This window comes from Mytilus californianus, unplaced genomic scaffold, assembly GCF_021869535.1.
Source record: "Mytilus californianus isolate M0D057914Y unplaced genomic scaffold, xbMytCali1.0.p SCAF_8, whole genome shotgun sequence".
NCBI lineage: Eukaryota > Metazoa > Mollusca > Bivalvia > Mytilida > Mytilidae > Mytilus > Mytilus californianus.
Genome location: NW_026262734.1, coordinates 64,489,278 through 64,504,607, shown reverse-complemented (window position 1 = coordinate 64,504,607; position 15,330 = coordinate 64,489,278). Strand labels below are relative to the sequence as shown.

Sequence of the window (15,330 nt, the reverse complement as noted above, 5' to 3'; positions counted from 1 at the left end):
ACCCTGGTGTAATAATTTTTCAGTAATACAGAGATTTCTTTCGTTAAAATCAAATGCATTGTTTCAAACACAAGCGAAACAAAGAAGTTGTTATATATAAACACCATCAAATATATTTGAAGTTGGCGAACATGCGTTATGTTTAGAAAGTAAGCGAACAGTGGTACTGTTTAGAATGTTTCCAAAGTTGAAGAATTTGAATAATAGGGGTACTATTTAGAATGTTTTAAGAAGTTTGTGAACATGGGCACTGTTTAGAATGTTGGCGAACATGGGTACTGTTCAGAACGTGGGCGTCGTTGGCGAACAGGGGTACTGTTCAGAACGTTGGCGACGTTGGCGAACAGGGGTACTGTTCAGAATGTTGGCGACATTGGCGACGTTGGCGAACAGGGTTACTGTTTAGAATGTTGGCGATGTTGGCGAACAGGGGTACAGTTCAGAATGTTGGCGACGTTGGCGAACAGGGGTACTGTTCAGAATGTTGGCGACGTTGCCAACAGGGGTACTTTTCAGAATGTTGGCGACGTTGGCGAATAGGTGTTCTGTTCAGAATGTTGGCGGGTTGGCGAACATTTCCCCAATCCTGTACCAGCCTGATATATTACGTTCGTTAAAATCAGAAACGTCACAACAGACACGGGCATAGCGAAGTAGTTGTGAAATATAAACACCGTAAGATGGTGCCAAAGGAACATCACCATCCAAAAAGGGAAAATTAACAATAGGGAACGAAAACCGTCCCTTTCGTCGTAAAATCTTAATCTAGTAAAGGAAAGTTATAACCGTTTAAATTTGATTTATTTAAAGTAAGTTCCTTTGGGTAAATTTCGGCAGTATATTTAGAAAATTCTTGATTATTTAACGAAAAAATATCATCAAAATAACGGTAAATGTTGTTGAATTTATCAATTAAACGCAATTTAGACGGGTCTTTACTGAGTTTGGTCATAAACTGTGATTCATAACAGTACAAAAACAAGTCTGCTATTAAAGGGGCGCAATAAGTTAGTCAACAGCTTCAATGATCTCATCACACGTAAATTTCTGAAAAGCAACAAATTTTCAGTTACGAGGTTGTGACATTACCCATCGCAATGTATGAGCAGCCGTTGTAAAAAGAAATTTAACTATATTTTCTTTTTACATAAATTTTGAAAATTTTACATCATAAAAACCGAATATCATTTATATGTTACAATAATGTTATTCTAAAATCTTGAAGATTGTACACAACATTTTGGTATTAACGACAGGTTAGAGTGCATAATAATACTACTGTAACATCCCAGATGTAAATAACTGACTCAGTTTAAATGATTGTTGTTAAAACTTTGCGTATGACCAATTGCTCATCCCACGTGAAATTAACACGTCTAGGGGTTTACACTACACGCTGCATGTGTTCTCAATCATCCTAATCTTATTGATCCCATCTGGAACCAACGCCTTTGACTTTCTCGGGTTCACCTTCTATGTAACAAGCCGTGTTGTGATCAATATCAGCGGTAATAATGCAGTCGATTCAGATATGTCTGAGGGAACAACCATTTAACTTCAGGGGGGCCCAGGGGGGTTATGGTTTGGGGGTGATGTTTTTTTTTCTTAGTCAGAATTTTTTTTCAAATTTATTTAGTTTTTCAACACGATCAATCAGATTATTTTTTTCTAAATCTAACATTATAAGGTATGAGGGGAATTTGCGATCAGATTATTTTTTGCGTCATCTGCTTGACCAGAATATTTTTTTTTCATCAAATTGGGGATCCGAATATTTTTTTAGAAAAAAACCATAACCCGCCCCCTGGAAGTTAAATGGTTGTTCCCTTATGTAATCAGGTCGACTGAGAGAAAGAGCTTGTCTACAGTTATATGTCAATTGACTTTTTTTATATCCCGGATTAGCGAGTTGGTCGATTTGTGACATTATCATTGGAGGAACAAATACAAACAACTCTGATAGCCTTACTTATGATCACTGTATGGAATGCGTTTGGTACAGCGTATTAGATGACAACATAGTGGGTACAGATATTGACATTTGATCTGTCTAGAAAAAAAGATCAGTTGATATGGTTCGAATCTTCACCTGTGTAGTAGCGCAAAGCATTCTGAGTTTAGAGGCAGATATTTCATAAAAGAATTTGTATGCTGAATAAAGTGAATAAGGTTTAAATTTATCCACTTTCATCCCACTTCATATCAGTGCCATATATCCGAAATATCGAGAGCCTAGATCAATTAATGGGAAGCACAACTTCAAAATACTGATGGATTCAGTAAAGTATTATGCCAGGCAACAGGCTAAATGTGAAAACGAAGACATAAATTATATAGATAACATCATTCTTAGTTTAAAAATATTCTATTTGCTTAATATGCAAAAGGAATGAGACGTACGCTAATCAAACGTATACAGTCTTCTACCAATAATATACACATACTAAGGGCGGTGTGTACCAGATGTGAATGTTCCAAAGATCAATCAACACTAAAAGAAAAAAAATTAAAGACTCGGTCATATTTTGTTTCATAAAAACTAATGACCAACTTGAACTAGCTGTCAGTAACTGCGAGTACTCTCAGATCTGTACTTAGGGTCTTTTTGTTGTTGGAATATACATGTCAAGTACCCGACCACGTCCACTCTGTGTTTTTGTTAGATGTATTTCTATATTTGAATCCATCTGATCGATGCGTTAAGTCCTTTTCAACTAATTTTTATAGTCCTTTCTTATGTTGTACTGTTACACCACTGTCCCAGGTTATGGGAGAGGGTTGGGATCCCGCTAACATGTTTAACCCCGCCACATTATGTATGTATGTGCCTGTCCCAAGTAAGGAGCCTGTAATTCAGTGGTTGTCGTTTGTTGATGTGTTACATATTTGTCTTTCGTTAATTTTATTGTACATAAATTAGCCTGCCGTTAGCCTTTGTTATAAATTTGTCATTTCGGGGCCTTTTATAACTGACTATGCGGTATGGGCTTTGCTCATTGTTGAAGCCCGTACGGTGACCTATATAGTTGTTAATTTCTGTGTCATTTGGTCTCTTCTGGAGAGTTGTCTCATTGGCAATCATACCACATCTTCTTTTTTATATTATGTCTTAAGGAGAACCTAAATCGTACTTTGTAAAAAAAATCAATCATTCAAACAAAACATTCTTTGAAAATGCTTGATTTTTTTATTGACACCATATTTGTTTCGTTTATATATTAGAGGACGTGTTTTTTTCATCAAAATATCCGCGTTCCTTGGGGAACCAACGATGTTCCGCCAGTAAGTTAAATCTCCTAGGTGATGTTGTGATGGTATCCGGTCGTTCCGTCCCCAAACCGATCCGGCCCCAAGTCGATCCGGCCCAAAGTCGATCCGTCCCAAGTCGATCCGGCCCACGTCGATCCGTCCCTACGTCGATCCGGCCCCATAATAAAATATGAATAAACTATATTGACTTTGGAGGATTTTGTAACAAATTTTAACAGTATTTATTTAAATGGAATTTGTAAAAATGATGGATGACAACAGGTAAGTGAAGTATTGGAGTACCAGTCAAAGAATTATTTTAAATCGATACGAAAATGAGTGTGATTGTGTCTGTTTATATAGCAGCGTCAACATATTAATATGAAGTTATTTTCCATGATAACTTTGAACGTCATGGCGATTTTTATTTTATTTAATTCACACACAGAAAAGCTTAATAAATATTTACAGTCCAATGGAACCTATAAAATTTAACTCATCATATTGACTTGTTTTATCAAATCATTAGTCTATAATTGGTTTGTTTATTCAACAATTGTCTAATGATTGTGAACTAAGGTAATGCCACTCGTGATCACTTAATTCAATCAAATCCTGATTGATTAAAGTTACGTAATCCCTGGTCTTTATAGTTTGATCTTTTGTTTGGTGTTACATATATGTGTTATAATAATTAATTGTATTTTTTTTCAGGTAACATAAGAGGCTTCTATAACACGTTTTTTTTTTTTTTGTAATATCGAATATAGTCAATATATTTTTTTTAAGTTGACAATATTTTGAATAGTTGTGTGTAGATAAAAAAAACAAGTTATATGAGTATCCATTATTCTTTATTGTAAGATAATAACACAATAATTACACTCGATGCACGTGAAGATCACATCTATTTCTTCATTTACCATGCGTCTGTATTCCAGTAGAGATACTCCTATAAAGGAATTTAAAAAAAGTAAATATCTATCTTTATAATGTAAAATACAAATATATAATACAAAAAAATAGAATTTATAAGCTTTTTGCCATTTAATACCTGAAAAACACGGAAGTTAATATTCCCAGATTTAAAACAAAACTTTATACTTTTTTTCATATTTATGGTTTAATGAATTAATGATGAAAGCAAAGACAAAAATATTTAAGACTTATATACAAAATTACAGTTTGATTATATTAAAGCAAAAAGTGAAAATAGAAACTTACCGGTATTACAGAGACGGTGTTGCCACTTTGAACATTGCTCACATTGAAGTGTATGCTGCCGAGGTCTAAAATGTTGGTCACATACCACACAAGGAAAAGCCATTGTGATATTAAAAGCAAACGCATTCTGTCTCCTCTTTTATAGAAAGGATTCGGCAAATCAAACAACATTTCTTTTAAGAACTTAAAACAAAAAACAAAGTTTGTATGTATCAGCTTGGGGATCGGCTTGTACCGTTGTGTATGTAACTATTTGTTATTACAAAGGATCACAGTCAATTGAAAGAAAATGCTGATTAATGTTGATTATAATTATACCCAATAATCTTGAAAACTTGTAATGAAAACATAATCAACATAGTTGTTTTAAACTCTTTTAAAGAAAATATTTGTCAAAGGCCATTTTTTTTTACCGTACACCTTTTACATTATAATAAAATTCATAAACATTTATGAATTACAATTAATATATATCTTTATTTTTAATCCTCATAAATATATTTTTTTTTGGCCGGATCGACCGGCTTCTAATATGGGCCGGATCGACGTTGGACCGGATCGACGTGGGACGGATCGATACACCTTATCGCTATTTAGTCCAATCCGGAAAAAACAGTCATTTAGACAACTTCCTGTTTAGGTCAACAGGCCGCAAACAAAGGTCATCAGTAACGAGCTGAGGGAGGGAAAAATTTAGAAAGCGATCAATAGGAAACTTTGATAGATTATGATCCACTTTTTCCAAACTCAAATTAAAGTCAAAAAAATATTGTGTTTGAAGTATTTACGATGTTTTAAACAGGTCTCATTAAAAAGTATCATGCATGGTGCATTGTTTAAACAGGGTCCCAGATAGCGTCAACTGGATGAAAAAGTTGTGTAATTTTAGAACTTACCCGGAATGGAATAAATAGCGATTAGGTGTATTTGGGCCGGATCGACATGAAAGCGTTGTGATCAGAAGATATATTTTTATTTAGCCCTTTAGCTAATTTTATACACAATAAGTATGGTGTGCTCTTTGATCGGAGGGATATACACGCAAAGTTCATACAAACATACATAGAGTCTCTCTCCCCTATATTTATGTTCCCTTGCTATGGACGATGAAATCAAAAGACCCGCTAAACGAAAAGCATTAGAAAAATCTCCCGAATCACTACATGTTGCATTGCCCGGATGGGTGTCGGATTGGAAAAGATCGGATTTGAGTCTTCTACATATTTATTATGCACAGGATTTCTTAGATGAGCCATTTGATGTGTTATCAAAAATACCAGCGCTCGTCGAATTGAAAAGATGTCAAAAAGAATATATCCAGGAAGCCAACCATTTCCTCAAATTCGAGGCATCCGTTGAAAAATTACAATTGCATGGTTCATTGATCAAATCTTCAATCTCGGAACTCTATGTTGAATTGGAAAAACAACCAGAAAAGTAATTACGCTTCTGTCCTCATTCAGTCCTTACTGTCCATTTCCCATAATAGTTTTAACCCATAATCGGTGATACATCGAAAGACCGTATGACCAAGGAATTGTATATTTAAAAGGAATGGAAACGCTGTTCGAGATCAATCGGGATACCCGCAGAGCACCCGCAAAGCTATAATCCATGTCTGTCTCAGTCGGAAGTATGATGAATAATATAAAGAATCATAAAGAATCATGACGGATGTCCATTTCCTGTCATATAGATCGGTCTTTTAATTCACAAGGTCATCTTGCTTCAGAAGATATAAAGGAGAGAGAAACACAAAATCAAGAATAAACTTTTAATCCATGAAAAATGCAAGGCCTTAGGTATCATTTTAATGCCTCATCAAACATACGTTTGTAATATTGTATTATGTAAATTCTCATTAAAATAGACCTTGGTCTTGAAATTTGAGCGAGTTTTATCCGGATTACAAAACAAAAAATACTGTGTTTTGATTTTTTTCTAAAAGCTCGACAACTACGAAGTGCAAAACAAAACAGTTGATATCATTATGAAGCTGAAACCTTATTCTATCATTTAGCCCATTTTTTAAGTTTCTAGTAAAATTTCTGAATTTTCTACGATTTTTCGAAATTTCAGTTTTGAATTTCATTATTCTGTCAAAATATGTCTATCAATCTGGGAGTGTACTACGATTTCTTTTAAATATTGGAAAGTAGAAAGAACAAAGTGAGAAAATGAGATATCATTTTAAAGAAGGAATATTTTCCTACAGATTGGTCTAAATTACGAACGCTAAATGTAATTGGTACAATGTAAATGATTTTATTTCGAAACATGTTGAAAATTTGAAGTAGTGCGTCAATAAATACATCGACACTTCGTATTTTGGTAAGGGTTAAATAACTACTTGAAATAGATGTGACATTGACATACAACTTAAAAGCTTAATCTTTTTTCTATCACATAGTGTTGGTTTTATGAAAATGGTGATAAAAACGAATTTGCTATGATTTTTCAAAATCCCATGTTCATAGTTCACATCGACGCCATTTTGTTCAGTCAAGTTCCACACCGACGAAGTCGGAAATTACAGGCAAGAAATGTATATGAGACTTCCGATTGAGATTGATTGTGCCGTTTTATACACGATTTTAATAAATTTATCTTTTGTCAAATACTATTTTTATACTTAATCGTTGTTTGGTATTGTAGTTTGCCATTATTAAGCTTTGCAGCAAATTACCACAAGCTTAAAAGCAAAACAGTTCCTTCCTTTTTTTGCTAGAAGAGCAGTAGTCTAGAGGTCGCAAAATATTCCTTCGGTGTTAAAATAAATAATATGCGAATGTCGGAAAGTTTTAACTGTTTCTAATTAAAAAAATTATTGCACCACGGCATAATTTAGCATTTATTAACAGGTGAGCTCGGCGTGATTTCTTTTTGACACCTTAAATCAGGGACAGCCTATAGTTAGTACAAAAATGTATACACTGTTCCTGCTTAAATATATATACGACAAAAATTAGCTGTTCAATGATACATGCTAGATTATACCTGCAAATTTGATATCCCATACCGGTGTTTATTATAACACCTATTATCTAAGTTCTTTTATCTAGACAAAATACTACATCTGTTCACGTACTTCTTCCTTTATACTATTCTATACCAGTCATAATCCAAAATTGAAAAGTTATTTTTTAACTTTTTGCATTACCTTAAATCTTTTTAAAAACTCGTATAATGTCAGATTTCAACTATTAATTGATCTTAATTGTTGCATACCATCGTGAAATATCAAGAGGAGGTACAAGAAAAAAATGTTTTTCAGAAGTAACTTTGTTTAAGGTTGTATTTTTTGTTTATTTCATTTAAGGAATTGTATATCTAAATAGACAATTTCTTGTTTCATTTCATGATTAAATGACCAAGTTCGATAACTACTGCCAGATAAGTAATGAGCCAGTTAGAGCGACGGGATGTAATTAACACACCACCCAAGTCAGAGATGCATCATACAATTTTCTTTGAAGTCGGCCGCGTTTCCATTCCTTTTAAACATATAATTCCTTGGTATGACACAGTCATTATCATAATAACACTTGTTATGGCATAATGACACTTCAAATTTTAATTTTAGCACATATTGGTGACTTAAACATAATAGATTAATAAATACATGTAATATTGCACAAGTCTGGTACAAGATTTCTCCACTTGAGACGGTAAAAAATTTAAATTTTAAAGCGTGAGGCTTGTCGATCTTTTCAAATAATTAAAATTTAACTGTTGAGAGTGAAGAAATATAGTAATACATGAGTTATAGTGGTGGAATCTGTTTCTCTAATGAATATTATCCTTCCTTTTCTACATGTTCAAAGATTTGCAGAAATTTGTGTTCTGTAGTACCCCGGTAGGTATTTAGTCACACCATCTTTAGAGGATCTACCGGAAGTACCCAGAATCCCCCTCTTTGGAATAATGGATACTTAAAGCAGACGCTAACAGCCAGCAAAGAGCCATCCAAGAGCATCGGTGCGGTTATGCACTTAACCTAAGGTAAGCAGACGCAGCAATTCTTACATTGGGGTCTGCAAGCAGCCTTTGGTCGAATTTTTAAGCGGGGAGGTCGTTTTTACCAAATTAATAAGGGAAGGGGCCAGAACAGCAGTCGACATTTTGACATTGGTGAACCCTGACAGGTCACTAATTTCCAGTGTTTGCTACTCTCAGTTGTTCTGAGGTAGCAATTAACGAGTTTTGTGGGGACAAAAGGGTTGGGTTTGTACTTTGTGACTGTGTTTCAGTCACGAAGTAGTTATTATATCGAGGTATCACACTTAGCCGTTCGCGGGACCCTTGTAGGGAAAGGTGTGAACCCCATGTGATTGATTGATAAATTCCTGGGTTTGGAATTTAGCAGCCGATATTATTAGCAATATTGCCCCTGCTGTGTTCGGGGATCTCACATTGTATGAGGGGTTCTCTAGGGGAAATTGCAATCGAAAAGTTTCCCTGTATTATATACTGTCAACACCTGGTAGGTAAAATTGAACAGTTCCAAGGCACCAATGTAAAAATCTGGCATCCTTGAAAATTACTTGCACAACATCACACTCGAAAACATTTGAAATCGAACAACATTCACATGGCAAGGGTGAACATTAATTTGGCCACCTTTGAGGAGTTGTTATCCATTCCTGGGGTGGGCCCTAAAATTGCAGGCAAAATATGCGAATTAAGGGATGATCTAGGGGTCCTTGACATTGAGGACCTGAGTCAGATACAGTATTTAAGGTTGACACCAGCCGCCCAGGAGGTCATGGATTTTAGTCATTTGTCTGATAATTGGGGGATTTGTGGAAGGGGAGATCCTAGGGCAAAAGAGGAAAGGGGGCCCAGAGAAAAAGTGCAGCGAATGAAGAGCTTAATACAGACTAGGGGTATGGGTCCCGGGGAACCAGGATATGTTACCCCTGGGGAAGCAATTGGTTATGTTGGAGAGGCTATGTCTAGTCCGGAGCTAAGGACCCCAGTGCAAATAACACCAAGGGAGGAGATGTTAGTTCGGTCATCTTTCCCCCCTTTCGGGAGGAGCCAGGACTTTCAGGAATGTGGGGAAATTCACCAAAGTTTCGGGGAAGAAAGTGGGGGATATCAGGACAGGGGGCTAACCCCACTGAAGAAAATAGACAGGGGGATAGGCAAAGTCCCCTGTATAGTCAACCCAGAGATTATAGGTACGAGGGCGAAACACCTTGGGACAGTAACCCTGGGGATACCTACAAGGAAACGGGGGGCCTAGCCAACAGGTATACCGAAAAGGAGACACCAAGGTTTCGGGACTTCAATGGGGAAAGTGAAATCCCAGCATCAAGGCATGTCAGTAGCAACTGGTATCAAGGGGCAACAAGACTGAGAACAGGAAAACACTCAAGCTCACAATGAGATGCTTTTGGGCGGCAGGAGGGAGTTGTGGGGGCATACACCCAGAGAGTCAAAGACCCACATAGGGGTCCCCCAGGGGGTAGACCTCCAATCCTACAAAGAACCCTCAGGTATGATGGAAAAACAAATTGGCAGGCCTTTTATGCCAAATTTTCCCGACTGGCTCAGGTAAGCGGGTGGTCCCCCAGTCAGTGCAAGGACCAGTTGTGTTGGTCCTTGGACGGAAAACCAAGCGAGTTTTATGCCTTACTGGTAGAAAGAAGGCATGACCTGACCTATGAAGACCTGGTTCATAAATTGGCCAAACGTTTTGGGTTTTATGAGTTGCCTGAAACAGCCCAGGTTCAGTTTAACGTTGCCCAGCAAGGTAGGGACGAAACCCTGGAGGACTGGGCCGACAGAGTCTTGTCCATTGCCACCAAAGCATTTCGCCACCTGCCCGAGGACCATATGTATCAACAGGCAGTCATGAGGTTATGTCAGGGGGCCACAGACAAGGAGGCGGGAATGTTGGCCTCCAATGTTAAGCCCCAAAGCATTGAGCACGCGGTGGATAAAATACGGTGGCATCAGCATAATCACCAAGCTATCTATGGCCGGTCTTCCAGGAAGGAGGTAAAAAGTGTCAGCCCGGACACCCGAGGAAAGGGGCTTAATAATTACCTGGTCTGTTCCACTACCAAGTCGGAAGTCACTGGGCTTTCCATCCCGAGGGAAGTAAGGGAGTTGCAAACCCAGTTTAGCACTTTGAAAGGGGAGGTACAGGGAAGTCTGGGGAATTTATTGTCAGAGATTCAGAGGTTAACCTTTCCTGCCAGAAACAATGCCCACAAAGCATCTGGGAGTCCTTCCCAAAGGTCCCCAGGGGGAGGCTGTTCCCACTGCTGTGAGGTAGGCCATTTTAAAACGGAATGCCCTAATTTCTTGCAAGCAAGTTCTAAACCAGGGGGCAAGAAACTTACTTTTGAGGACACTAAGGGTCCGTTAAACTCAACGGGTCGACTCCAGAGGTCTGAGTCTGGCCCCCATACACAGAAGTATTGAGGACCTCAAAATAAACCAGCACCCCACCTATGCAAATAGGATTAGGACAGGTACAATAAGTCAAATAAGTGCTACCCAGGGGGACCAATTGGACCTCCCAAGAGGGCTATCCTTTAAACAGAAGATTAACTCAAAGAAAAAACCAGTACAGGGCCTCATGTTTGATAGCCCCCTTACTTCCAGGGTCAATGCAGTCAATCAAGGTTGTTCTGAGGACATCATTCAACCCCATACAGACACCCTTCTGGAAGAGATAAGTCAGCACTGGGGCACAGGTCAAGGGTCAAAGGCTATTACAAGAGGAAGTTTCTGTTGGTGAGTCCTTCATTCTCAATCCATTTCAAACAGCAGGTCACATGCCAGAGGGGATGGATATGAGTTCAAAGATACCATTAGGGGAGTTACATATTGAAAAACAAATTCCGGGGACTGAAGAGGGGGACCCAATAAATAACACCAGCCCCGTAATGTCATGTTCCAAACCGGAGTCTCCTTTAAATCAACTACCTGTAGAGTTACCCGAAACTATACAGTCATGTGAACGTGAGTCTCAAAAATTAGGAAACCGTTCTCTGAGCCCAGTTCATGGTCAAGAAGGGCCAGGGGGTACAACTGTGTTCAAGGCAGGGGTAGTACAACATCAAGGACCCAATCCTTTGTCAGAGAGAGGGGTGCCCCGAACCTCTTGGTCTCAACAATGTCTGGTCTTGCATGGGAGGCCCCTTTTAGCACGTTTGAAGCTTTGAAAGAAGATGAGTGTTCAAAGATGAAAATTGGGGAGGGTGCCCTTGGTTTGATGCCCGAAGGGACAGCAGAGATGTTGAGGGAGGTTGGAAACTGGGTAGAAAGAGTGGAGCAGGCCGAGGCAGAAGAAGCTCAGATGAATGGAGAACAGTCACAGCAATGGGACCCAGGCATTGCTTTCTTAGAACACAATCAGCAGTTGCTCACAGTGCATCCACTGTTAGAAAACAATGGTGTGTGTGGGATTTTAGACAATCCACAAAGGGAAGGAAAAGGAGTCATTCAAAAGGAGGGCATTGAGGGGATACTTCCAACCCAGCCCGTCCAGTTTGAGTATGACTTCCAGTTGTAGGGAGGGGAACTAGGGGATCAACCAAGCAGGGGACATGCCAGCAGTGCAGGTTGATCCTCTTCAAAGGGGAATAGGGATCTAATTTTTAAAAGGGGATGATGTGGGGGAGATATATAACCTCATAAGATGGAAAAGGTAAGCTGTTTCTTGTTTGGCCATTTTTACCATTCACATTAGGAGGAATGTGGATGAAGCCTGACAGATCATCCCTGGCTACTCTTAGCTTGGGGACCTCGGACAGGTTTAGCCCCTCCAGGCCAATGTAATGGATCTGGCTACACAAATGAACTGATAGGGGTGTACATAAATGTAAGTACTTTTTTAATGTTTCCTATTGTTATGTATCCTGTTACATTGTTTTATTATGGAAGGGCCTAGGGAAACATCTAGTGTATTCATACCCAAGGGGACCCCTTGTTATATGGGGGGTCTTAATTGATAAAATTGGGGGGAGTGTAGTACCCCGGTAGGTATTTAGTCACACCATCTTTAGACGATCTACCGGAAGTACCCAGAATCCCCCTCTTTGGAATAATGGATACTTAAAGCAGACGCTAACAGCCAGCAAAGAGCCATCCAAGAGCATCGGTGCGGTTATGCACTTAATCTAAGGTAAGCAGACGCGGCAATTCTTACAGTTCTTTATAGATGTAAGAAGATGTGGTATGAGTGCCAATGGGACAACTCTCCACCCAAGTCACAATTTGTAAAAGTAAACCATTATAGGACAAATTACAGTCTTCAACCCAGAGCCTTGGCTCACACCGAACAGCAAGCTATAATGGGCCCCAAAAAATGACTAGTGTAAAACCATATAAACGGGAAAACCAACGGTCTAATATATATTTTAACTAAATTGAGAATGTGTTGTAAACTGTTACATTTATACCTTAACTGAATGGGGTTTTTTTTACAGTACAAAGTGAACATTTTTTTCTTCTTTTATTGTAGGCTTGTAACCTTTAAAGTAAGAAGATTTATAATGGCTCTTGATCGTCTTTTAGAAGATGTTCAGCATGCCTTCAGGAGTTTTAAGCCATATGAGGAACTATTTACTCAGTTTGTTGCAGCCTTTGCTGAGTTATGCTGTTTGGAAGCAGTGTAAGTTAATGGTACAGTATATGAAATGTTCAGAATGTCAAGATCTACCTATAATTGGTCATTACTACTGAAACTGTCAAATAACTTCTTATTTTATATACTGGTAGGTCTTTGGCTTTTGATGAGGAATTTTGACTGTTTTGCAATTTTTGGCTTTAAGCGTGAAAACTGTAAGTTAAAAAAGAAATGGTAAATCAAAAAGTTGTCTTGGTAGTGGTCTAACATAACATGTTTGTTTGTTTAAATTTCTGTCTTGTTTGTTAGTGTATGCATTGATTTATCTCGTGCACTCATCATAATCTTTTCTCAGCTTGCAACTTTTTTATTTACCAGGTACAAATTTAATAGAAAACTTATTGAAAGAGCAGAAGTTTAACCCTATCAATATACATGTACATGCATATATGTCAAAACCATCAAAATGTTTAGACAAATTCAAACTCAATTTACTGTACCTCTAACAGGTAATTGTTCTGATTGGAATAGTTATTGCTATTGCGAAAACATGCACATAGCACTGTTCTTTACTCAGGAAACATTGATACATAAAGATTTCAAACCATGTTCAATTGGATCCTTTATCATCTTTAAATGTAAAAAAAGATGTTATTTATGGCTTTATACAATTGTATATGAAGAATACCCCTAATAAGTTGCACACAATACCTAGTTACCTAGAAGGAGATGAAGTTAAGTTAAATGAATGTAAAAAAAGTACAAATACAGTACTATTTCCATGTTTAAGGTGGTACCTAACACTACAGGGAGATAACTCTATAAAAATCAGCTAAACGTTTTAATCACGTTGTTTTGTTAAGGAAATATTAAGCTTCTCAATGATCAAAATTAGTGTTTGTCAAACTACTATATAACCAAGGAAATTTTTCTGATAAAGTGGTTGGTTGAAATTTTTTGAAATTTTTATATTTTTGTCAAAGGGTCAAAGTAAACATTTTGTCAAAATTTTATGAAAAGTAAACGAGCAAAATTAATATTAGTCAAGGTGTTGGGTACCACCTTAATGTAAACATCTTGCAGTTGTACCTGCTGCACCCTGCATAATTCTATATTTTTTTCACTGCAGAAAGTGTGGAAAAGGACAAGAAACAACTTGGCACAATCTAGCAAACTATACTGTAATATCTGAGCCAGACATAAGATTTTTTAAATGTGGACTTGAACAAAGGAAGACAGATAGCATGGTGACTGTGTTAGAGGTTTGCTTGAATTTTTATTTGTTTTCATCTGAGTTATGATGCCTTTTTTTAAGCATCAGGAGTTTACCATAATTTCTCATTTTACAATACAGCAGTAGAACTACCATACAGGTACATATTTACTATTGTGTAAATTCAGAAATTATAGTATGGATTTATTTTTGCAATTGTTGAAAAATTTACAAAAATGTGAGGTTAATTACTGCGATTTCTACAAACACTCCATACAACATGTACAAAATTGACAAATAATGATATCAAAATTTGAAATAACAGTTTTTATACATGGAAATCCTATCTTTTTGCAATTTTCACTTGCACATTTTGCAATGATGATAACTTCAAAAAAATATTTCTTCATTTACAGTTTTACTCATCATTTGCTCATGTATACATGTTAAATTTGCCATTGAGAAAAGATATTATTTGAATTATAATTGTTCTTTGAATTAAACTGTAAGAAATGTGACATTGAAGTGTAACCATTATTCAGATTTGAAATTTGATAAACACACATCTGATTTACTGATATATATTTTAGAAAGCTGTATGACAGTTAAACATTTTAAAATGAATTAGAAAGTGCTTAAGGATGTTCGCTCCTCTTGTTTTTGAATTTTTGCCAGCTATTCGGAATCCTTTGGTTTTATCAATGTAGTGTCATTAAAAAAATTTCCCCGCTAACCCCTACTTTTCTTTTTATAATTTTATTACTAAAAGCCATATTTGAAAATCCTATAAAATCCTTGTTATTTTTCCATAATTTTTGAAAGAAAAAGGGTGCCAATGTTAAATGTGAGAAAAATCTAGAGAGAATTATTTCCCGCCAAAATTTCAATGGCTTATATCTCTAAAACAAGCACACGGACCCTACATTTTTTTCTGCTTTTTCACTTCCTTTATTTATATACTATCAATTTATAACAGTCTTTAAAAAAGCTTGTTATTTTGAAACAGAGTAGCAAACATCCTGAAACAGATTCAGCTGCCTAGATTTACAATTATTTA

At 36.9% G+C, this 15,330-nt stretch overlaps 1 protein-coding gene across 1 annotated transcript; it reads left to right on the top strand.

The window, feature by feature from the left end:
- Positions 1-5,563: 5,563 nt before the first annotated feature.
- LOC127711648 (uncharacterized) lies at positions 5,564-14,541 on the top strand. The gene is made up of 3 exons (XM_052217769.1): positions 5,564-5,910; positions 12,956-13,105; positions 14,190-14,541. The coding sequence occupies exons 1-3, from the start codon at positions 5,573-5,575 to the stop codon at positions 14,359-14,361; spliced, it is 660 nt and encodes a 219-aa protein (XP_052073729.1). The 5' UTR covers positions 5,564-5,572; the 3' UTR covers positions 14,362-14,541.
- The last annotated feature ends 789 nt before the right edge of the window (positions 14,542-15,330 follow it).

What these genes read in the sequence shown, in the direction of transcription:
- LOC127711648 (XM_052217769.1), top strand. Translation starts at nt 5,573, where the DNA reads ATGGACGATGAAATCAAAAGACCCGCTAAACGAAAAGCATTAGAAAAA. An exon ending in TTGGAAAAACAACCAGAAAA is followed by an intron (nt 5,911 to 12,955) that starts GTAATTACGCTT and finishes CTTTTATTGTAG; the next exon opens with GCTTGTAACCTTTAAAGTAA. An exon ending in TTATGCTGTTTGGAAGCAGT is followed by an intron (nt 13,106 to 14,189) that starts GTAAGTTAATGG and finishes TTTTCACTGCAG; the next exon opens with AAAGTGTGGAAAAGGACAAG.